This window comes from Corvus moneduloides, chromosome 9, assembly GCF_009650955.1.
Source record: "Corvus moneduloides isolate bCorMon1 chromosome 9, bCorMon1.pri, whole genome shotgun sequence".
Lineage (NCBI taxonomy): Eukaryota > Metazoa > Chordata > Aves > Passeriformes > Corvidae > Corvus > Corvus moneduloides.
In genome coordinates this window covers 14,351,028-14,377,464 of record NC_045484.1, presented here as the reverse complement: position 1 = coordinate 14,377,464, position 26,437 = coordinate 14,351,028, and the positions used below count along the sequence as shown (strand labels likewise).

General features: G+C 37.8%; 1 protein-coding gene across 5 annotated transcripts in view; it reads right to left on the bottom strand.

Moving 5' to 3' along the window:
* Positions 1–26,437, bottom strand: part of DPYD (dihydropyrimidine dehydrogenase) — a 353,872-nt gene that overhangs the window by 79,270 nt on the left and 248,165 nt on the right. For all 5 annotated transcript variants that reach the window (XM_032117755.1, XM_032117757.1, XM_032117758.1 and 2 more), the window contains 2 exons: positions 13,702–13,822; positions 12,714–12,833 (listed from right to left, as the gene is read on the bottom strand). In XM_032117755.1, the coding sequence (XP_031973646.1) occupies positions 12,714–12,833; positions 13,702–13,822 (241 nt within the window). The remainder of the gene's footprint in view (positions 1–12,713; positions 12,834–13,701; positions 13,823–26,437) is intronic.

The window sequence follows — 26,437 nt, the reverse complement described above, 5'->3', positions numbered from 1 at the left end:
TAATCTCCTAAATTACTTCCCATAATGAATACATGTCCAAATTTCACTTTTGATCAATGACTTTCATAAAATCACAGTTTTAGAACATGGTGTGTTCTATAGTTTAAAAGATAAATGTGATTTTAAAATTATTTTATACTCAATGTTTACTTCTGGTTTGTAGGTTTGAAATCATGTAGGTTTTATGCTGTCTTTTGTGATTCTATACACAATACACTACTGAAGATGTCATCAAACACCAAGGTACAGCCAATCTTGCAAGTACTGTGGTCCTAAATCAAATATGAATCCACAGTTACAGTATTAACAATACAGCAGAAATCCCTAATTCAAGTGGACAGTATCACCTATAAAGCCAGAATGAATGGTGTAGGATAATAGTTTCCAGACTTGGGTTACAGTGTCAATGCAGAGACTTGAGCTGTTCTAACTCACCAAGCTTGATCTTGCTTGCCAGAGCATGCTTGTCAATATTTAGCTCCCAGGGAGCATGCCACGAATCTTTACAAAAACTAGCATGAATACAAAATACTATAGCAGCTGCTGTGATCCTTTTTCTAACACGGAGATTAAATTGTTGAAATTTGTTTTGAGCTTTTTAAACCAGAAGATGTGTCTCATATACCTACTGTAACAAGAATGTGGGAAATAGTGTTAAGGAACTGCAGTGCTGTTATTAGGGCTTTTTAAAATATATAAAAACACCAGATGCTTACATTAACTAATTGGAAGATATTTTAATGTCAAGCTTAAAAATATCACTTTCTCCTGTAACATCAGTTTAGAAAATGGACTGGGATAAAATAACATACACCTGTGTTTTCAAAAAGAGAAATCTAAGCTGCACCAGTAAACCCTGCCTCATTTACTTGCCTAATCACTGGAATTTCACCACAAAATGTAGGGACACACTATCTTAGGCATTTGACAGCAGTACATGTACTAATATGTAAGGAATATACTAACCTCAGATTTCTGATGCGTCAACAGAGCTAGAAAGGAAGCCACCTCTGAGAATGCCTGACTCCTCACAGGTATGAGGGGGAAGCCTAAGAGTCTCCTGGTGAAGTGCCTGACATTTAGGGGATAACCCTCAGCTGTACTTGGTTAGCACCTCTGCTGACATCTGCTGTATTATCTGAGCTTGGCTGCCCTGGGACAGCCCCAGAGGGCTCTCAGACACAGACTCATCGTGGAGTGCATCTCAGGAAGGCAATGCAGGTAGCAAAGGCAAAAGAGAGCACCACTGCTGTCTGCCTTCTGCGCTAACCTTTGGCTCAGTGCATCTCATCTATGAGAAACAGAAATAGCAAAGGACAGTGGAGAGAGCCCTGGAAAAGCCCAAGTTTGGAAAAGAGACTAAGAGTGACAGGTTTTTTTTAGGACCCTTTTGCACTATCTGACTCTAACGGTAAGCTAGGGATGCCCTCAGAGCTGTAAAACACTAAGCCTGAAACAAAAGAAAAACAAACACATTGGAAAGAAATCTGTATGGCAGCCCCACACAGAAGGGAAATCCATACTAAAATTCCCCACACCAAGATGGAGCAAGACTTCCCTACATCTGGCAGGGTTTACCTCCTCTCTGGATACCTGCCAAGAACTGATCCTCTAGTGTGTTTTTATAAACAACAAAGATGCAAACAATCTCTCCGTTATACCAATAAATCAGAATGTACCACACAGTAGACTTTTTCCTAATATTTCTTGAGGAAAGTAAGTTGCCACCAGTTCTTCCTTGGAGGTCTGAATTCTTCAAATCCCACCTTCAGTAAGTTCTGAAGAAACTTCTCCATTTATATATAAAAAAAGAACAGATTGTTTTAAGTATTGTTTGGCAGTACCTTCTCTGCAAGTGCACAAAATTTATCAGGGCCTAGAATGAGAAGATTTCTCTGAGTACTCACTATCCAAAGCTAAGCAGCTCTTGAGCAGGCATATATATCCAAAAATTGGTGAAAACACTGCCAATTCTGGGGTATTCAAATAGGCGAGCACCTGACTTGGCCTTGCCAGTGTAAGTAGAGTGATACCTGATGGGAGTAAGGTAAGCTCAGCCCAATCAAAATACAGACTGGAGTAAGCATACATTCTTTTAAAAAACAACAGGTTACTCAATAGGGTCACGAAACATTTGGGAATGGACAGACACAACTCTAACACAGTTAGCTATGTCTTCACTGGCATGCCTACCTGCCAAAACCACACAGCTTTCTCCTCATTTTGAGCAGCCTGAAACAAAGTTCTTCACAGTACCAGCCTTACCTTGGTGCTGAGTCAGGTGTGGTACCACACATTCTACAGACAGCCCTCATGCCATTAAAAGCACCCTCTCTATGCATCTGCAATGGATTTCCTATTCTGAAACAGTGGGACATTGTGCTCAACAGTTCTCCCTCTGCTCTCACTTAACCCAAATAACAGTGGCTCAATCCCTGACTACGAGTGTCTTCTGGGATTCAAACGGAACTTAGGGAAGATGGTTACACAGTGCATGTTAATAGGCAAGACAATTTCAATCACCCAGCAATGTAGAAACTGTAAATTGATCATAAACTGGAAAACTGAATTCCTACAGCAGGTTCCCTAAGAGATTTTGTAGGATATGTTTGTATATCCTGTGTGTGAGTAGGACATTTCTACAGCTCATTGTATACAACGAGGTGCTTGCATGAAAAAGCACATTAAAATGCAGATTCCCTAGCTGACTGCTATATACTAGATGCATTCTTTTGAAAGGTAAAAAAAAATGTCCTAATGGTTGTGAAATACATCTACAAATGCTTCTGGCATGCATTCACTAGGGATGATGTGATGCCCAGTGAAATACAAATCTAGGGTCTACCCAATTAAACAAATCTGCTCTATTTTGTCTTCTGTATTTCATGTGTGAAGTTGGCACTAGGATTTATTCCCTATTCAAGTAAGATACTAAAAAATACAGAATGTTAGCAGGATTTAGGTGAATAAAGATGCATTCCCTGGCGAATTCATAATAACTCATTGCTAACCAGTGGTACAACTTTCCAAGGCTACATAGAAGCAGAACAGCAGCAGTAATGATGTTAAGTACATCCTTCTGGCGCTGATTGGTGTAAACCAATGCCTTAGGTTTAAACTTGTTCCAAGGATAATTTCTTTTTTTTTTTTTTTTTTTTTTCCCTAAACCTCCATATCTGATTGTCAAAATATCCTGCAACAGGATTAATCATAGCAAGCACATATTCAGGTAACTGTGAAACCTTCTCTTCAAGACACTTTGTGTCCCATTTCTAAAACACATCAATCAAGCACTTTGTAGGTGCTGGGAATGGTGAGAGCCTCAACATCCTCACAGAGATGAGTAAGCTGTGGAGGCAACCCAGGCTACTGATCCAGAGGGAGGAGCTCGCACACAATAGAGAGTTGGGGTGTTCTGTCGGCAGTGCCAGGATCCCCACAGTGATGAGAGAAGACAGTAGTAAGTCAGCTTATTCTGCAAGCACAGCTGTCCCACAGAGAGAAAGAAGAATGGGAAGAAGCTCCAGACTAGTAAATGTTAAATAAGAAGTCATTTTTCTATTATTTGTTAGCTAATATTTTGATCTGTAAATGTGATGCAATTTTTTTTTTCCCTAAATGTAAAAACATGTTTACTCTTCACGTGAGAACATGCCCTCCACAGAATAAAGATGGGCTCTACAGACAACATATGACACTTGGTGACTAGAGCAAATCAATATGCAAAGCAAGGTACTGAAAAAAATGAACATGCTTGAGACACACCAGGTCAAACTCAGGGGTTTTAACTTCTGCTCTGTAACAATTGTTACTCTAAATTGTTTACAAACTCTACCAGATTCTTGGTTTGGTTTTGGGTCATCTTTGGGAGGGATGGAGATTATAATTAGAGCTTCTGCTCTGAGTGACGGGTACAGTTAATAATTTCAACAGAAGGCACTTGTCTCATTCATCACTCTTAAGTACCACCTGTACCACCAACCAACCCTGCTGTTGCTTCGGCTATGGAACAAGTCAGCAGAAAAGATCATTATGGGCCACGCGTGATCAACAATAGGAGCTTGTAACACTGACATGAAATCACATGAACTGGGAGCCTATTTCCTTTGCCAGGTCTTTCCTCAGCCTCCTATACTGAAGCTCCCTAAACTCTCATAACAAGTATACAGGTTTTAATGCATCATACACATACACTGCAAACAAAGCTTTGTACACCTACAGGCCAACTTGAACGCTGCCACTGAAACCATCTTCTTTGCGCTCCAGTCCACAACCACACGCCTACCCACTTCTTCTGGAATGACAGAATGTACATGTGCATCACCTGCACGCTGAGAGAGGAAAGCTTGGCCCAACTCTAACTTAATGATCACCAGAGAAAGGTCAGCAGCCAGAGTGACCCTTCCAACCAGTCACTGAGCAGCTGCTGGGACAACAGGGCACACAGTTCTCTCAGTTTAGACATATTTTTTCAGTGAGTAGTAGCCTTTCAATTGTATGAAAGGCTGGAGAGTTATACTGCGTACTATCACAGTCTCTAGACATCATTCAAGCATCATTTTGAAGTCAAAAGAAATTTTGACTTCATTGTGACTATCTGTGGAGAGAAGTGAGCAACACTGAGAGACCTGCTGAGACTTAATGGCAAACAAACCTAGGAGTAGACTTCACCACAGCTTTTCTTGATGTTTATTATTTTAATTAATGTCCATTTGAAATTTTTGATAATATTTTCATTCCTGTGTTAGAATAAACTGAAAGTACTTAAATGACAAGTACTTTTCAAGCAAAAAATTCTTAAGATACTAAAAGTATTTATACTTAAATGACCTCTGAAATTAATTATACCAATCTTCTTACAACAGAAATATTTCAGTTTTAAACACAATAATCTCCAAAAGACATGACACAAAAATACTCAGAGAGGTTTTTTTTTTGGTGAGTCATTGTTTAAAATTAGAAGAGGTGACCATACAAGAAAGAGACACCTTTTCCCCAGACCTGACAGACACAGAAAGGCAATCAACTTGTGCTGACAAAGACACCACCACTGGGTTCAATCTGGCTGATATTACCAGAAGGAAAAAATTTCTGTTCCTGACTGACTTACACCTCCTTATCAGGCCACAGCTTACCTGTGGTACATTCACCTATACCCACTGCTGTAACCAGGTTTAAATACAAGCCCCCGCTCCACCAACCTGCTTTAAAATGCTCCGACATCTCTTCTACCTTTTCATTTCCTTCTTTGTTAATCAGACTATGTCTTCAAGATCTTAACTATGAGAGCACTCATTACTTAATCATGTTAAGCCATACCATCATATGAACAGATTTCCCATTTTATCTACTTGCACCCAGAAAAAACCTTCATGTTCTTTCTCCCATGCTCTTTTCCCCCCAATCTACGCTGCAGTGATTTTCTCTTATTTTTACCATATTATGTCTGAGAAGAATTTATGATTTTATCTGAATTGCTTTCTGACACATGCCTTTGGTTGCCATGAGTAAGACTTGATAGCTTAACAGTTATCTGATTATTAAAAACCCCAATCAACTGTGAAATAAGTTATTTCAACCGTACATATTCTATATGAGCTCTGATATAAACAGTAAATCCAGAGTGTTCAACAGCAGCAGTTTAGAGATTAACCTAATTACAGGCTATTAAACCAGGAGAATATAGCCAATTGCATTTCTAGCAGCCTGCACAGAACAACAACATTTAATGATGATTTGATGGTTTTCTAGGACTTTGGAACAAATACTTGGCTTTTAGTCTGAGAGCAATGCTGGACATTCCTGTCTGATGCTTGGGGGATTCAGCCAACTAACAGATATATTTGGTGAAGAATCTCATTCTAGTCATGCCCTCCCTTCCTAATTTCCCTTTTCACTGTTTTGTCGTCTTTGCCTGTTCCTGAGGGAACTGAGTGATTGATAGCCTAATCCAATGACTGTATTACAGCTGCCTCAACTTGGACTCTTTTCCTTATCATTAGCAGTTAGCCTATGGTTAAATTCACAGCTCACTGCTTGGTACAGCCCCTGAGATTTAAGGGTCTGGCCTTTAGAAAATATTTAACATAAAATTGAAATCTTGACATACTGAGAATTCAGTTCTCTGCAAGGCTTCTTTAATTAATCCAATGTATGGTACCATTGTTCTGTATGAGGCTCTGACATGGTGAACTGTTACTGAAGCTCACAGAGATGTGTAATTCTAAATTAAACACTCACTTACATGTACCTACACTGCATTTGTTTCTCAAGTACATGTGCATGAATGTGAAAATTTAAATCCAATCTCTAACAATAATAAACCACAAACCAATTACACTTAAGGAGTAAAGACTTTTCATTTATTTCAAGCTCAGAACAGGCTTTTTTCAAAGTAAGAGGAGGAGAAAACACAGCTTTGTTCATATGCTCTGTTAAAGACTCCTCCTTCATTCTTTCTCTAGGACTCATTTAATCATTTGGTGAATGAAATCAATTATGATCGTTTTTAATCAACTACAAATGGCACCTGTGCTAAAAGTGTAAAGTGTTTTCTTTGTGGGAATGAAATCGGCTAGAAAATATTAAAAATTGAAAAAATATGCTTAGTTCTCTGACCTTATCTAGAGAATAATACTTATTTTTAAATAGCTATAGGAAGGATGTAGACCTTGATCTATGCTGTAAACCTTTGCCCTACTTGCAGTCAGTCGATGAGCTGCAAGCCTCTATGAAAATGGCAGCTGAGTCCCAGATGAAAAATTATGCATCTCATAAACTGCTGTTCTGCTGAAATGTCAAGCTATGGCAGGGCTGTACCTCAAACTCAGCACTTGGCATTTTCCTTCTGTCTGCTTTGTTGCCATGAAGCAAACATGAACAGTGAGGATTTGTGTAGGGCAGGTAGCAGGCGAGCTCCCTGTCAAAAATCTATTATTAGGGCTCTGATCTCTCCTGCACAGACCAGTGACGGCAGCACACTAAGAGAAATCAGACTGCTGCAAGGACACGACAGAAAACAGAGGACTCTTTGTGAATCCTGACATAATATATGCAAATAAGGGCTTTTAATGGCTGAGCTACATTGAACAGGAATAATAAAACAAAATTAAAATTGTACTACTGCATATATTTGTTTTTCACCCCTTTCCACACTGTTTTATAAATATATGTTAATGTAAATAGTCTTTAACTCTTGGTAAATATTTATACTAAACAGAAGTGCCTATGCATACATACATTTTGTTTTGTTTCCAGTGATAGGCAGCTTTTCATTCATTTCTATTGACCAAAATCCACACTGCACTGTCACTGACAGAACTGTGATGAGTAAAGTGAATGCTCTTGGCTGGTTTTTTCACTTTTCTTTTAATGATGTGTCATTGAATTAAAATTAAAAGGCAGCCCTTATTACTATAACTTCAACTTTTTTCTCTTTCAATATAATTCGTACATTTCAGATTAGAATATATGCCTCAATTAATAATGTCAATATATATTTTAATTTATTAACTCCTGAAAAACATTCCCTTGAATGTCACAATTGCTGTTGGACAGTGTTTTTTTGTAAAAACAGACAGCTCTACTAACTTCAAAAAGTAACTAAAATTAACTGCCTCTGCTGGTTTCCAACAATTATACATTCCTGCATTTAATGAGTGAATCTGCCACCCAGGTATCCTCCTTCTGATACCCCTTGTGGGCAGCTATGGAGTTATAACACACAGCTTCCTGAATCTCTCCTTTTCTGGAAAACAAGCTCATGTACTAGCAGATGCTGTCCCATACATTTGTGCAAATAATGCCAAAGTACTACGGTATACAATAAATGGACAAAGCAATAACAGCACACAGACATGAGGTATTTGAACTGCTACTGTAAAATACTGCAATATTTCTGAAACAAAGCATTAAAAGAATACATAGTGAGCGCACCATAGAGAGATTTGCTTTTAACCTAAGTTTTTGCTAAGTCCAGTGTATGGTTTTATAAATTTATCCCCTAAGGATTTGGCTTCCAGACAAAAACAAAGAAACAAACAGATGACAAAGAACAAAAAACCATGGAAATTCAAACAGAAGCTCTGCTCTATTTTGCCTGCAATAGATATCCTATTGTGCTGCAATGTGATGTGTTTTACAAAACGCATCTGGAATCTGGAGGCACAGTGTGAAAGCTCATGGGAAAAAACTTTTTTTTTTTTTAATTTTAAAATACATTTCAAGGAAAGAAATCTTAGGGAAGCTTGCAGCTGCTGACAGTATATTAACATTTCTCTGAGAAACCTGGCATCTTTTTCTGGTATCTATAAAATACCAGAATAAGCATTTTTAAAATAATTTATACTTATACAAACTAAAACATCTCTTTCAGAGCCAGAGGTCCTTATTCTTTGTGAGGATAAAAACCCCACCATTAGCCTCCTTTCAAAAAACAAATACCCTGCAAATACTCTGCCCATGTATAAGAACAACTCAGGATAAAATCTCATGTATTCTACATTCTTAAACTATACAAATACTGCTAGATCCATTCTAAAAGCTTCTTAATGGAAATCAAACTGTCTCTAATGCTGCAAGCACATATGACAGTTATACAGCTTGAAAAACTGTATCTTAATTTAAATATTTTTCTTTCATCATAAGGGCTTACTTCCTTAACCATATTTTGTAGAATTCATTAGGACACTTACACTTTTTGAGTAATGGGCAGTTCCTATAAATTTATTTTAAAAAATGGATGAAGACTGGGGGATCCTCTAAGCACAATGTCCTCTCATATAACAGGGCCACAAAAATCTGCAGGGCTACCATAGCCTTCGGACTCATCCGATGCTCCACAGTGCAAATTGGAAATTAATTTTCTTTAGAAAACAGAAATTTATCAAAATTAAAGTGAAATTTTCCCTGAACATATTTTTTTTGTCACCAGGATAGAGGAGAAAGAAGAAGAAAAACCTATGAGATTCTATAGTGCTCAATATTTGGAGGGTAAACTTGGAATCCAGGGGGCCCAGCTATAACCTGGGCTCACACTTGGGATTTAAACCTGGCTCTCCCAAGTAAGGCTCATGAGCAGGTCAGCAGGCTGTGTTAGTGTGAGTGTGTATCCTGTGAGAGCTGTTTCACTTTGTATTAATAATTCAATATTTGCAGGGAAGTGGAGAAGAGAGAGACTAATCCTACAGTCTGGTAGTCACACATCCACCTGGGATACTGGGATCCTTCCCTGTCAAAACCACCCAAGAAACAGGAGGGTAGGAAGGAGGAAACAGTGATGCCTCTTGCAGCTTAGCAATTTTCAGCTGATCAGATTAGATCAAAACAGGAAGGTCACTGCCTGAGCACTGGCTGGCAAGAAAACACTCACTGTGACAACTCAAAACTAAATGGGGGTTTCAAAGTAATCCCATTAAGTCTCTTCTTCTTTGAAAGATTGTTTCAAAAATGTTTAAAAAAAACCAGAGACAAAAATCTGTTCTCAACACATCTCAGGATTTGGTAATGATGTTAATAAACTTGTTTTTTATTATTATTTTTGTGTATGTTAGATAAATCATAGGAAACTACCTGTCCTTTAGTAAATTAAAAGGAATTATATAAAAAAAAGAACCATCCTGTTTCAATGTCTCTCATCTAGAAAAATGAAGAATGAACCTCCTGCATATAGCTGCTTCTGCATGAGGCAGACAAGAACAGAAGGGATGAGGAGGCCAAGGGGAAATGTTATGTAGAAAATATTTTTTCAGTATATGGATGGCCACGTAGGAGCACACTTTTGAACACTGGAGGACAGGGAAGTCTGCCAGTCAAAATTCTGGGCAGCTCCTAGGCCAGGTCACTAACACATCTTAGTTACTTGCTCTTTGTTGGAAACCTTCATCAAACTCAGAGGAGGGAGTTTGCATCCACCTGGAGAAGGCAACCTGCACTGCCCTAACGAACTGTGGACACAGTGCATTTATAAATCCCTGGAGAACCTCAGTCCTTTACTGGACCAACTTCTCGTCCCATGCCCTGGTCGCTGCCAGGGCCAGCAGGCAGACACAGGGGCTGGATAATGCTGAGGGTCACCAGTGTTGAGTCAAAGTGCATTTCAGACCTCACCAGGACACCTAAGGGGACCCTGTGCTGAGACCACCACAGGGCTGGGGCCAGCTCCCACCCCACCCACGGTCACACAGCACCCTGAGTGTGGCACCCTACAGGACAGGGACTCCTGCCTCACTCACTGTACCTCTGTGCCATGTGAGCATCACTGCCAGTCCAGAATTTACACACATGGAAAAATCCAGAAAGCCTGATCCAGCTTGGCTGTTCGCTGTTATCTGCCCTAGGTTTGTGCACGACAGAACAATGAACCAGCTGTGCTTTGGGAAAACACACCGAAAATGAAGCAGACTTATTGCTTCTATAATAGTGCTGTCTTTCACTTCAAAAATTAATTCTCTCTTGAGAGGAATTATTTGGAAAAAAACAACAAAAACTTACTGACTCTATCAGATAATAAAATAAAACAAGAAGTTTACACACATCAAAATAGAAACCAATATGTTACACTGTGAGCGACTTTCATGCCATAGAGCACTTCCCACCAAGCTTGTAGGCATGTAAGTGGTGTTCCTGCCATTCCACAGACAGGAGAAATAAAGCACGGAAAGGTCAAGTGTCTGGCTGCAGGCCACACGTCTGCGCCGCGGCACAGCCGGGAACAGAAGTACGGCCACCCTGCCCCTTGCTCTGACAAGATGACATGTTCTCCCACTTTTTGTCTTCTTGTAAGCATGCTAGCTCTCCTGGTTTAAAATTGCTTTCCTGCTTTTGGAAATTTGTATACTGCTATACCTGACTGCTGAGCAGAAAGTAGTGCAACATGCTGCCGAGCTATTGACTTTATTGGCTCTGTGGCTTTCTTTTGTGTAAGGAGTTGTGGGATTGGGACCCAGTAATGCCAACTATCACAAAGAAATGTTTATATATTGGTCTGTTACATTTTGCTCTTTCAAAACATAATAAATTGACAGCACTTCAGTGTTTTACATATTTTTTAAATAAGCAGATTTGCATCATAGGTAATGGTGCGTCCTAAAACGTAATTTTCTCTCCCCTCTGATACATGTAAAACTTCAGGGAAAAAAAAATTATACTTACACACATACACACACACACACACATATAAATAAAATAAAGAAAGAACTTTTCCTCAGGTCCATTTAGTATTGTAAACCACAGAAGTTCTGGTACATCCTCACAGCTGGGCATGCAGGTGCCACTGTAATTTACGCCACATACATGTTTCAAATTTGTGACATAAGAGACACACTTCTCATAATGCAGCCATTTTACAGATTTTATTAGGCAGACTTATGGTAGGAGGGAATATTCAGAAATTGCAACTTAAATGAGAAAATGTGAATGGTGTTACTTATATAAAATACTACCGCAATAGTTCTTTTATTAATTTTTAATGCACAGCACCCACTGTGACCTCCTTTATTCTTTTCCTGTCAACATGGCAGGCTAGAGAAATTGAAATGGGCTGTAGCTGTTCTCTTCTTGTTCCCCTCTTCCTCCCATTTTGCATAATATTAAAATATAACATCTTATTGGACTGTCACTGTGAAATAATCATTATGCGATGGGCATAAAGATTTTTTCTGATTGTTATCACTTTCTTATTTTTCAGCGTTCTCTAAAAAATTCCAAATACTGTGTAATTATCTGAGGCAAGAATGCAATTCGCCACTGAATACACTCATCTGAATTAAAGTTTGTTTAAAAGTCATCTTTTGCTACATTTCCAATGGTTCTCTAAGAATAACACTGGTCACAAAAAATATTTTTGCCTGTCTGGTCTCCTCTGATTATGTTTTTGGTGTGAGGTAGGAGGCCGGCCCAATAGAATAACATTTGACTCAATCAGGAGGATGCTATTACTTTTATGTATATTTACTACTACCTCTATCACAAAGGAGACAAATGTCCATACCAGTGAAGTCAAGAAGCTCATAGTATTGTCTTTGCAGGGCCAAGTTTGTGTTGTCACAGCAACAGAGTACACAGGGTCAATAGATTAATACATTAGTGTGTACCAGCACTGGACTGGAGTGTAAAAGTTTTGCTACTGGTTTGAAAACTAAACTGTGAAGCAGGACTTGCAAATATGGCCTACACAAGATATTCTTGTATATCTTGAGTAATAGGTTAAAAAATATGCATATATTTGCCTCATACTGTCTATCATTTTTACCACAGTGAGAAGAGGAGGAAGTAACCTTCCTGGAAAAGGTGCACTTAGTGGGAAGGAGGGAGGAAGGCTGGAGATCAGGCTATGAAACATACACTGCATTTGGATTGTTGATATTTCCCCCTGCGATGCCCTTTCATTAGCCTCTGTCTACCGTGGGGCCTGACAATTGTGACAGGATGAAAAATTTGAGGAAAACAGAGGGTCACGAGGGAAGAGATTTCCTTCCCTCTCCAGTGACCCTATTGCAGTATTCTGATGCAGTGCTTTACCATTAAGTAAAGGGCAACCCAAGAGCCTTCACACTTAATCTGTTCCATCTGTCATGACTTAGAAACATTGACCAGCAGTGAGCTTTAAGGACTCGGTGAGACTGCAGACATGATATTCTAGTCCACTACAAGGACCTCCTGATGTTTCGAAAGCCTCTAAGGAAGTACCATGCATCAAAAAGGGCAACACCTACCTGACATGCCACCATATGTGGTCCTCAGTCCTCGACCAACTGCTGGCCAAGGTGTGCTGTCTGCATTCAGTCCCATCAGTCCTGACACAGTGTTGGTGGCTGTAACCCCATCTGCGCCACCTGTGAAAGAAAAGGTCAGTCACTTTATGTTAAATCATGTGTATATGAACAAGAGAGGATAAAATACAACAGAAAACCTGTGAAAGTCTGAAATAACTAGAAATTCAAATAAACAGCTGGTGAGCAAAAGCAACAAACTGCAAGGGGATACACAGAAAGGTCCTTATGACCGATCCTGGGCTAATAAATCTAGCACTAGCTTCAGGGCAGGCTGCATCAGCTGAAAGAGCTGTAAGGGCTATAAGACAGCATGTGCAAACACTGGGGCTGACAGGCAGATCTCTGCCCTTCAGCTGTGTGGGACAGAACCTGCTACAGTGGTTGCTCAACACCCAAAGGTACCCCAACACAGTGGCCACCTCCTCCAAGCTTCTGTGCAGCAAGACAAAAGAAGCAATGTGACAAAGAAACAATTACCATGGTTCTAAGTGATGGACACCTACTTGCAAACTTATTCGCTGCCATGTTGTACTTTAAGCTCTAAGGAAGAAAAAATATATAACTTCAAATGGTGTATTTTTGTTTTCTCAGAACACACACATCATTTTCACTACTAAATATGGGAATAGGGGGATTTACAGGTGTCTGGTAAACATATAAATATGACAGAAATAGGAGCATTTAGGGAAACACACAAAAACATATACAATTTATTGTTCACAGTCTAACATGGTTCTCTTCAAATATTGCTCTGTTCTAGATGCATGGCCAAAATTAGGAAACTTTTGATTACTCTGCTTATTCTAATACATCAAACAAAATATTTTCATATTAGTTTCTGTTGTTATCTGTTATTCCTGCAACATTCCTATCTTACCTCATCCAGCAAATTAGTAATCTGCACAACTTGTGCACTGGAGTCACTCACCTTCCCGCGCAGCCACTCCAATTTTCACAATATCAGTGACATTTGGGGTCAGTTTGGCAAAGAAAGGAATGTGAACAGCTTGTCTAACCCAGCGACAGATGTTCCGTACCAGCTCTGGATCCTGTTCAAATAGGCCAGATAAATATAGAACATAATTAAAAGTAATATGAACAAAAGGTACATTAAGGAAATAGAAAACTTTTTTTTAAAGTGACTATACTGCAATTTTGTGAAATTGCACATCAGACTGAACTTCCTCTCATTAGTTAACTTATTTCAGACACATCAAGTAACTGCAAATCCACTACAGAAAGGCTATTTCATGGAAAAAAAGGAATTTTTTTTCCAGAAGACAAGGATTTCACAAAATGTTGCGCGCCCAGAGAGAGGAAAACCCCATTTTGGATGACAGAGACTACTTTACCCATTTATTTTAAAAATTACTTTTCAGTTTTAATGACTCATTCTATGTAAGGTACATTAAAAACAAGCAGTATCGTATAAAATAATGTGAACCTGAAGCATTGTCTGATCATGCCTTGATCAGAACAACAAGGATGAACCGAGGTTGCAGGGCTATCAGAATACAATTCAGCATTTCTGAACTCTGAGAACAACTTGGGATGGCCACAGTGTAAATGAAAGATCAAAATCTTCTCTGTTAAAGCCAGAAATCGAAATCGTCAAGTGTTGGCTTTTCCTGATTTCCAGTCATTTACTTCCCTTACGGAATACATCTCATGTAGACAGTAATCAAGTAGCCTTTCCACTGAGGACAGCTCAGTGGAACGAACACCTGCATCTGGCACGTACAAGGGCTCTTGTCCAATGTAACTTGTTTCATTTTTCTGTTGGCAATTGATAATGCTCTTCAACAAATACCTTAAAATTTGCAATACTGATGCATGTAGAATGTGCTGTATGTTCTGGTTAAAAATTGAATGGTGCCATTACAAGATTTAGTACAAGTATTACCTGTGGGTAGGCTAATTGGTACTGCAGCAATTATTTACATTTACTAAGTCTTTATCACTCTCTCAGATAATTAAACCTGTCATATACGAATAATCTTATCCCATTTGGATATTGTAAAAACTCAGAAAGCTGCATTGCTATGTAGTAACTGAGAATGGAATGAGACTAAATGAAAATTAATTTAAAACAATCCAGAAGACACCAAGGTTGCCAGTATAGTGAACACACAGGAAATATCCCCTTGTTGTTTTTCCTTTTTACACCAATGGTTAAATACAAACAAAAACCCCACAGGCTGTGTTCCTACAAAGTACACAGTGCTTGACATGAATAGTAAAATCCTAAGACTTAGCTCTGGCATCCCAATAAAAACGATGATCTCCCCGCCCATGCAGCTGCCATGAAATATGTATGAACCCTGCACTGGCAGTATGAAAGTAGTTGCAGCTTTGACTTTCATTTCTGTTTTGAATTTCCTTGAGGCCCAATGCAGAAATGAGAGACCCTCCAGAAGACATGAATTGTATATCCTTTATGTTAATTCTTCTCCTTAGAAATCCTTGTGATAATGTTCAGGATGTTGGCACCACATAACTCATTATGCTGACTTCGTTGTGCTTATAGTGCTGCCATAAAAATTCTTACTCCAGCACACACTAATGCCTTAAAAAATACAATTACTTTAATCCACACTGAATAACTTGCTGGGAGATATCTTCCATAAAACCCCAGTTTTCATCTTACCTAAGACAATTTAACTAGTTTTGCTTTTGTAATAAATAATAATTAACTTTTTTTTCCCCCTGAAAGTAAACAAAGATCTTTATTTTCAATCAGTTCTACTTCTCACACACTAAGATTAATGCAATGAATGCTGTAGAATAGTCTTCTATTTCTCATGCTAGTAAACACTTTAAATATGTGATTGCACAGCGCATGATTAGACAAAGCCCTTTTGAAAGGCTCACTTGTATCAGCCTTGGAAAATTGCCCATTTTTGGTACCCATAAAATCACTGGTAAATTAATAGGAAAATAATTTGAAAATTCTAGTGAAGGAGGTAAAATCTTTCATACTATTTCACTTAATATTCCAAGGGAAAAAAAGGAATGTTTAGTGAGTAAACACTGAAAAAATGAAACAAAAGTTAAAACAGTGCTTTGTTGCATAGTAAGACAATTACTGATAGAAATTGGAAAGGTGATTAATTTTATGCAAAAAAATTAGAATTCCCATTAAATTTGAGAATTCTGAACTGGAACAGGTATTTCTAAAGATTATTTTTTCCCCATAATGTTTTATCGAATTAATTTGCACATTAAATAAATATCATATGGAGATAATGCTGGCTAACCTAAAAAAATTTCAGTTTACCCTTGTGCCACACCCCAAAGACACGTGATGCACCTCACTGCTTCCCTTTTCAGTGCAAGTCCTACAATGGAGTTGTGCTGGAACACCCAGATGATCCATTCTTCCACCCTCCTCCTCCTCCTCCTCCTCCTCCTCGCTCTGCCTCCAGCCCCTTGTGCTCAGATTCCTCCTGGTGCAGGAGCAAACACCAGAGAGTCACCTCAGCCCATCCTGTCTCCCCTCACAGCAGTGACACTGGGAGTGCCCAGTGGTCACAGCCCACGGGAGGGGCTTCTGTCATGAAGTGACTGCCTGAGAATACCAGAGCTTTTGTGCTCTCCAGACTACTAATGTATTCTCAAAGAGGAATAATATCCTCACCTGGTTTTAGGGTTTTTTTTTAATTCACATTTTCTTCTATAGATCATTAAGAGAAGTTTTTAATTTATAAATTTCATAATTCTCTAATTGCACTGAGGACTTGGAAAAATGCGTTCTAAGCTATCAGATGGCTGAAACCAGAAGATACTGATGTCACTAGACAAAAAATTTTCATAGGAAATGAATAAACTACATTTGTATAATCCATGGGAAATTCACTGGCTGGTGCACAACCTCTCTATAGAAGTTTGCTTGCCTTTAGACTAAGACCAATTTGCAGAGGTCACACAAGAACACAATTTTGAGAAACCCTAAAGTAATTAGAAATAGAGAATTAATTTCTAAATGCAATCACTGACTAAAGAAATGCAGTTCAAAACTTCAGATTTCTGAGAATACTAATTTGTCCCATTCAAAAGTTTTAAGCTTAGGTGCAAATTTAAAAAAGCGAGTAGCACAATACCAAAAACTAGTTTTGAAGAGGTTATGTACAGGCTTCATTTTGCCTAATTCATTTGACTGATTGAGGACCTCCCACCTACTTGGGTTTCTGAAAGACTGACCCCAATTTACAAATTGCTTTTACCCATTCTTTCTTGGATTTATAAAACCTTCAAGGATGAGCATAAAACTTGTGAAAGAATGAATCTTGAAGCCTGTAAATCACATTATAAAACGTACTGTCACTGCTAATACAACACAAATATCTTTTTTCACCCCAATCTAAGTTTCTGAAAGTGCCTGCAGCTTTTATCATTGATAAAGTGGTTGACAAATTCTGCATAGTTAAGAAATATTTTCTAAAAGGCTTGATGTGTAAAATGTTACTAGCTGTAAAAACAGCTGGGCATTTGTATTCACAAAACCAACAATATGAACTGAATAAAATATTATTCTGCTTAATTTAGTACAGGATTGTAATGCTTTTGGTTCAGAGTCTACCATGTTGCTAAAAATTACCTTCTTACATTACACATAACTGGGTTTGTTGGTTTTCTCATTAATAATGATACAGTGTGATTGTAACAGAATGTGTAGCATAATTTTGCACTGTGTGTCAATCCAGAAGAATGAACAAATGCTCCAATGGACTGTAACATCCATTGCTAGCACACTTTATCTGCTGTACTTTAATTTTTTTTTTAAACAAACCCCATCTAAATAAAAGCTTGCTAAAATTATCATCAGCTAAAACATAATATTGATTCATGCACTGTACCTACAGGAATCTGTTGGTAATTTAATACCATATAAAGTCTCTTTTGGTATAAGCTGTACATCAGCGTGTCGTCTGTCTTCCTGTTAATCAAATACTGCTTGTTTATTCCAAAGGCACAGGAGACTTGAATGTTACAGGGGTTGTCTTTTTACTTCCCTAAGCAACAGTACAGAACCATTTTTCCTGAATATTCATTATAGCCTTAGGCTAGATGAAGCTTTTAATCCTAACTACTCATTGCCAATGGGTAGATATACTAGAGGAAAAACAACTATTCACCTTTTTTTCTAAATGATCACATGATAAGCTTAACTACAACCATAACTATGAGCATAAGTCCTCAGAAATTAAAGTAGCAAGTTGTCTATGATTGCAATTGGCATCAGTAATGAGATGAATCCCCTGTCCTATCACCCCCAAGGCAGATACATCCTGCCCGTTTAAAAAGAAGCGTGAAAATGCTGAGCATAGAGTAGGTCACCTCTCCTTGTGTTTCATGGAAAGAAACAAAACCACGATGAGATTACCACAGAAATGTCTTGCTGCAGATTTTTGGAAATTTTTATTGTGACCTATTTTCAGTGTTCTTGCAGGGCCCTCATTTTTGCACTATCCTGTTACTGCACAATCTTTACACTGTATTCAGAACACCTCTCTGAGGCAGAGAATTACTATTATGCCTGTTTAATAAATGGAGAGAGGAGAGACAGACAGCCTGAGGTGCACCTCCTACAACTCACCTTGCTTTGGTGCCCAGTTTTGCAAAAGTCATTTGAAAAAAGGACCTGAAAAGGTTTGTCTAGCACAAAACTGCATTTGATTCTCTGGACTACCTTAAACCATGAAATACTTTCCACATTAACAACAGAAATATTTTTAATACTTGGATTTAAATAGCTTTTCAGAGCATTTGAATAATGCAAAAGATAGAATTACAACTTCTTTAGGGTAACTAACACACATTTGTTAACTATGCAAACAGTCCTCGAGAAGCACGTGTGTGAGTGCATGTACATATACATGCATGCATACATAAAGAACACAAAGAGCAGTCTGAAAGATGTCATAAAAAAGAACAACCTGTTACAAGATTTTCCCTAAGAACTTCATAAGAAAGGTTAACACTCAGTAGAGCACATTAGTTGATCGTGTCTAATTAGTACTACAGAAAATAGACCATATCCTGCAATAACTTTTCTCAGACAAAATCCTGACTTTACATATGTATAAAGGCTTCATTACATAGGACTATTGGATTTATCACCACACGTCACATTGATGATTTGTGCTGGTCCATTATCCTGATCGTGATGATGGGAAGTTCTAGATGGCACAAAAGAGTGTTGCAAGATGCAGTAAGACCTTGCATATAAAGTCCTTAAATCTCATCTATCACTGACTACAATGACCTAAACAACAAAGTTTCAGAAATTAAAATACTTTATCATATTTAATGCAAGAGTAAGTCTAATCTTCCTCATACACCTCAAGTCTTTGATGGCCACAAGACTATTCTCATATATATCTCTTGCCTATGAATTTTATGGCTAAAATAATGCATTATGTAAGCATGTTTTCAATTATAAATGCTGATAGTAAGTTACAGAGGACTTGTCTTTTTATTAACTTAGCACCCATGAAGCTGACAGCTAGGCAAGAGTAGGCAAGTGGCACCAACAGTCCCTCATCAGAGCATTCTTCTCATGGCAGATTTTCTTTCTGCACCAGTTTTTCAGAAAGAAATATTGTATTCCTGTTGTACCTATTAGCATTGGAGAAATTTTTAGATGAAAAAATATTCTACAGTTAAGTTCCTCATTCTGAGCAGTAGATACATTTTTCAAACTAGTACCGTATCTGTGGGAAAAGGAGGGAGTGCTTTTATGATTACAAGAATGATGTAGTGTAGGAAAGTGTTTTTAGGTGAGAATTTGCAAGACTCAGCTGTTAAATTTAATACATGTACTACTCTCACTTTACTGTTTCATTCAACAATAGTGTGCTAGGGAAGAGTTAAACCTATCCTCAGTCAAATCGCTGCCTGAAGGCCCAAGAGGACTCAAATGCACCTTCATCTGAAAAGCAAGAAAGGAGAAGAGAATCTTTGCCTGTCTGCAGGTAACCTCCATGCAGCAGGTCCATCCTACTCTCCCTCTGAACATTACAGTGGCACTACCTGCCACAACCTGCAGTGTGGAAAGGCAGGGACAGGATCCATTTGGAGCAGGTTTAGAAAGTGAGTAATGATCATTTCTAGAGACTCCTCACATATTCAATCCACTCTACTGGCTTGATGTGTACCTATGGATCTGCACCTTTTACAGAGATCCCATAAATGAAATGAGGATGTACTAGCCTGATAAGCTGTTAGTTTAAATATGTCTATCCAGTATTTCTTGTCTGGAAAACCATAAAAAAATCATAACTTAAAAACAAAACAAACCCCCCCAACCCCACCAACAGAAAAAACCCAACTCTGCGTGTGAAGAATTACTCTTCTGCTATTCATTAAAATATGAAGAAAAAGTATGGGAATTCCAGCTTAAAGCATTGCAAACCAGTATCTGTAGCCTTCACCACTTTTATACATATATGTGTATTTTACTATTTATCCTTTCCACAGCTATCTTTTCTCCCTCCTCCTATGAGAACATTGTCTTCATAAAACACTCTCTCTAAACTTACACAAAATTTCGACAGTACCTAAATAGAGAATTACAGTCAATCACTATAGCAAGAGTCACCATTGCAGAAACTCATGGTTAATTTTACTGCCTTCTTACATCCCAAAAGGAGCAGTTCAGGTTGTGCATTTGTCCCATTTCAAACTTAATTAAAGCTAACGATTTGTTTAAAGCCTGTCAAAATAAGGGAAGGATTTCCCAGGACAGAAGATGAATAACTCTCCTCTTCTCATCTGGAGTAAAAATTCTTCCTCATTTCTCAGGAAATTTGACAGCTTTTGGTCAACATCTATTGACCGCAGCTGTCAAAAAGAAAGAAATGAAGCAGTTTAACCTAAGGCAGGAATAACACTTTTCACGGCTGTATGTGAAGCTATCTATATATATATTAGGAAAAAAATTTTAAAACTGCCTAAATTACATCAGAGGCTCTGGGTTAGCCTGGTCGGCTTCACAAAAAGGTAGCTGCTGGTTGAGAGCTTATATCCCTCCAGCAAGACTCCATGACGTGATGTGAAACCAATGCCACAAAACAAACTTTTAGAGATAATGATAGTATGTGAATTCAGCACTCTTTTCCAGTCAATACTGTATTGCTTTTTGGCATGAGATCCAAAGTGTACTAGTTCAGCACAAAAAAAAAAAAAACCCAAACTCCAAAAATCTCATTAAATATCTTCAATAAAATGGTACAGGAAAATCCCATTCAAGATAAAAATTCAAAACATCCGAACATGAATAATGTCATATTTTGTTCTAGGAGAATAAAAATGTTTCATCCCATTTGAGCCTTCAGCTTTTATTAATTAACTTGCACTTTGAAACAAGAGGTCTTTTCAATATGAAGGGAGGTTGTAGAGGTGGGGTTTTTGGAAGCATTTCTAAAAGATCAGAGATTCAGATGAGAAAAATTAATCAAATTCCACATAGTTACCATTTAACTAAACTACCATAGCAACAATATGCACTGTGACTATTGTTCACTGATTTAATTCAAAGACATGCTTATTTTCTACTCTCTTACAAACACTAAAATGCTCCTTTCTTTAAAAAAGTCTTTTGAAACAAGTCTACTGAGTTAATGAAGACATTTATGTTGTTTCTACACAGCAAAATGTTCTCTTTATAATTTGAACAAAACTGTAGTATTTTTAAACTGGAAAAATATCATATGGCTTATATAACTAAGCATGTCCTACTAGTGAAACAAGAACATTTTTGCTTACAAAATACTGCATATTAAGATGTAGAAGTACAACTTGGAAAATTCCCATTAGTTTTTGTAGACTACATTCATTCTTTTGGTTACAGTCTTTTCAATTAGGCAAAAACATTACCACTTGAAGACCACATAAAGAACACATTTTTATCTTTAAATTTAATTTTAAAAACCCCAAGATTTTTAGAGAGTAATGACTCCCAATTCATAGATCTTTTTGCCAAAGTAAAAATCTAAGCAAGAACTGAGAGACCTGACTGAACTTTTTTTTTCCTGTGGTAAGTTATAAGAACTAAAAAACTCCTGGCACCTAGCTCCATTCCTAGATGTTTGGACTTTATTAATTTAAAGTAAAGCTGCAAGCAAGGTGTTAAAATTTGATCAGCTGCTCCTTCAGATCTGTCACTGCAAGTTCCACTTGGGGGAGCCTAATTGAGGTTCTCCTTTTCTTCCAGTGATATCAATGTGTCACTGGGCAAAATCAAGTCACTCTGGATTAGGTCTGGGTTTTGGTCATGGCTGAACTGAGAAGTCAAAACTCTGAGACCCTATCTATACTGAGAGAGATAACAGTGGGTATTGAGAAAAGCCAACAAGGGACTGGGGCTCCTACCTCTCAAAGCAGTCACAGGGTCTTCTCAGACTACTTTGAAAAACTGAAAGAACAAATCGGTGCACATAAAAAAACCTCCTTGAAATTTAAAAGCATTTAACAAAATAAACCTTAAAAGACACATACAGGGTTTCTACAGAATGAGAATTTCAAGAAATTTTTCAATTTTAGCAGATCCCTTTCTCCCTTTTCTTTCTTACTCTCCTTCTTACTGGCATCACAATTTCTCCCTACGTCAGCTCTTTAATTAGAGCGTTTGAAAGATGTTAAAAGCACAAGACAAATAACCTTTGATCTCCTCATTTTATTAAAAAAAAATGGGAACAATAACTTGTTACAGTGTTTCTTTATTGTAGTACTCTACTGGAGCTACACAAATGAATGATGCTTGACGTATGACAAAAACCAGACAAAAATAAGCCAAACAAAAAGAACTCACTCCAATGGGTTTTAACATACCTAATCTAAAAGCTGCCAATTTTAACACAGGTCAGCATCCAAACTCAAGAATACATTTATCAAAGTGCTGTGTGGGAGACCCTCTTTGGGCATCTTATTAGCAGCACGGCACTCCTACATCCCCTCTGAGATAATGCTGCACCTCATGACTGAACACCCATGTGGACAAGGTCAAAAATGAGCTGGAGATTTTTGACTGACCAGTAGAGAGAAGTACAAAACACATATTTGTGTTGGGAGTAAGAACAACAATTAGAGGGAGGTCAAGATCAAGCACAACTGAGACTTGAAAGGTTGGTGGCTGCCTTTAGTCAGCTTTGTAATTACTCCATTTTCAGATCACAGAAAAGCTTTTTGTTTTCTCCCCAGCACAAAGAGGAAAACAACTGAATTTTTTTTTAAACTGATTCCTCTTCTCTGTGTAGGTGGTTGTGTCATAATGTTTTTCCTTATTCTGAATGTTTGGGGTTTGTTTCACTTATTTTTAATTTAAAAATGTTAATCTAAGCAATCAGAAGAAGTATCTCTCTTAGAAAACGTTCAACTTTTACAATTATGTATAAGGCTTTTTATATGTTTATGGTTACCTTACGTGATAGGGAAAAATCTCCTTTTGTTTCATTGTGACAGGTCTGTTAAAACTTTAGCAATGAGTATTTATAGCTATTGATTTTAATGCAATATTAAAAGCATTTAAATCAGATTATTTTCTTTGATTGTCAGAATAAAGGTTAATAATAGTTGGCCTGAAAGGTTGATGCACAGATTGGCAGTTCAAGTTAACAAATTATTTGTTCCAATACTAACTGGGCTTAAACAGTCCAAGTGAAAAATAGGAAACTGTCACATTTACCCTTAAGAAACTTCTCGGACACACTGACTGGAAGGATTTATTTATCAACAGCACTGGTATATGTAAAGCATTCACTAATAAAAATGTCTTTTTAACCCTGACAGAACAAAGTATTTTATCTTGGTTGTTCCTAGCCAGCCAAACTAATGTTTCTCATAGCACTGTAAAAAGTGGTATGCAGCATGATTAAATAATATTTCAGCTCTTTAGTTCATGCAGAGGTCACCTGCTAGGAGGCATAAAGGTTTGATTAGGTTTATGTCATATATGAAATATGTAAAAGGGAAGCGCAGAACTTGAATATGTGAATGCTGCAGCTACAAATAGCTTTCTCTTGTGGCCAGGTAGGCAAGCTCTGTCATTTCCAATAATAATAAGGCAGAAAACACTAAATAATTGAGGAAAGCATAAACATTTGAAACATGAAACTAGGGAATTTAAAACATATGCTCTGAGAAGAATTTGCCACTTAGTTTTAAAATGGTCATCAAGTGGGCATGTATTCAGATTTGGCCTACTGTAAAGAGCAAGCCTCCCAACAAACTGTCTAAGTTTACTAGGAGCTGAGGCAAAATTTAAAAAAATATGAATGTAGTCCTGAAAACTCTCGTGCAGGCAGTGAAGAGATTAGTTAAAACACTTTATCAAACACTGGCATAAAACTGAAACCATAAAAAGAAAAAATTATTAATGTGCACCAACATAAACAATCTTAAAATATTATATTTTTCCTGAACAGTTACTTGTTGGTGATGACTTTGTTTCCACTAAATCCTGTTTACCAGATATCATGGTTACAAAAAACTGCAATGCCTTATGGTGCAATCACATATCCAAAGGCAATCCAAAGGGCCTGGACATTTGCTCAAGTTTCCTACATTTCCCTTTTCTGAAAACTTCTCAGGGCATTAAAATACAACTTCAAGAACAAGTGCAGGTTGCCATTTGGTTTAAAAAAAAAAACTAAAAGGGTTTGTTCCTTTATGGGAAGCACTCATTATACACTTTGTTGCTGTTAGGCTACTGAAGTGTCATTAAAACAGCCAAAATCTTGAAGTGTCATTAAAACAGCCAAACAACAGCAGGTCACTGATACTGTGACCAAACTAACCTTCTCTGGTAATCTGTCACCCATAATGTGAATTTCAGCAGAAACGCTTCCACCATAGTAAGACTGAAAATAAGTGTAAACCCAAATTGCTTCCATGTCTTCATGATTTTCAAGGAAACAGAATCACTTTTACATTTGCTGAGAAAATACATTCTGTAGAGAATGCTTTCCTTACATAAATATAAGTCACCACACATAAACAGTATTTAAAACCTTATTAACAGCCATAGCATGTCATTAAAAAGTTTCAGCAAGTTGGTAGTGCTGTTAACATTACTGCTGTGTTTATAATCCCTTTTTATTTTCCATTTTGTCTTTTGAGTAATTCAATTAGAAATCCTTCAAAGCAATAACAGTGGATTAAATGTTGTCAAACCACAATATAAAATTACAGAACAGTGTTCTGATGATGAATTTATTAAACTTTGCATTTCAATTCATTTCTCCTTGAGTGTATGAAAAGCAGAATTCTTTAGACAAAACACCAATTAACTGTCATACCTCATTATTAAGTATTGTCTCCTTCTACATGTTACAAAAGATAGAATATATGAGGACATAAAGGACACATGCAAGAAATCCATTTAAATCACAACATTTAATCACACTTGAATCCTGCAATGGTAACAGAAAAGGAAGTGATTTCTCAGGTACTGGAGGAACGTGAATGAAGGAAGGTGAATGATGTCACCCAGGAGTGACCATAAAGCCAGCAAGCTTTTCCTGCTCGGATTTCAAGTGAAATAGCTCATGAGTCAATTTTTACTTTGAAAGCAACTCAGCACAGGGTTTAGTTTATGAGGAGAGTTTTGAAGAAGGAAGGAATAGAAAAAGAAAAGAAAGAGACATCTGACAACAGAGAAGGTTGAAAAGGGAATCCAAAGAGGTTGAACAACAAAATGGAATTATCATAAAGGACCATGAACGTAAGTCCACAAAACACATCTCCTGACCTGTGAAAAAGTGTGCTTAGGTCAACATTTGCAGGAGTTGAAGGAGGCAATCAGGAGCATCCCTTCTTCCTGCACATCCCAGATTGCCTCCCAGCAAAACACTGCCCAGTGCAGCTCATCCCTGCACACACAGAGTAACAGCATCACTGCCTCAGCCAAGGAGTCCTTGTTTCTGAGGGACTGAATTTTTTGCCTCTGCTGAGCTTCTCCCTCAGTTGAACTATCAAGGCTCCTCTTCATATCCATTTGCTTGGGCAGCAGGCAATTCCCCTCCCCAGCCACCCAGTTTTATGGAACTTACAGTGCCTTTGAAACAGTCTGCACTCTGAAAAACATGACTGAAAGAGGTCATTTGGTCAAAATACGGCCCAAAGCAACAGAGGCCAGTGGCAGACACAAAGGCACTGAGATCAGCTAGGACTTATATTCTTAAGAACCAGCCAGAATGCATGAAAGCAGCCAGTGCAAGAGAACAAGAAGACATACAAATCCTGAAACTCCACCCCAAACACCAACACAAACCGCACTCACACTGGTTTATACTGGATTTTGGGTGACCATTTCATACTGCTGCTACAGCCCAGTGTAGCACCACTCTGCTGTACTTTGCATTAATTTGTTGCAATAACTGCTACAGAAGAGAAGAGCAAGAACTAATACTGCCTGCAGGACTCAATGAATTATACTTAACCAGCATATTATTGTAGGCTGATAGTAGAATGTCACATGAACACAGATATAATCAAATTCTGTTTGGGGCATCATTTATTTAAAATACTTCAAGCTTCTTGCTGGCAGAACAACAGCGAATTAGCATGCTATGCTGTGCACCTCAATTAAAAAGCAGCCTCATCTTTCCTATATCCAAGGTACAGCAGAGCAAATCTAATTGTGCCATGCAGTCAGCTCTCATCTT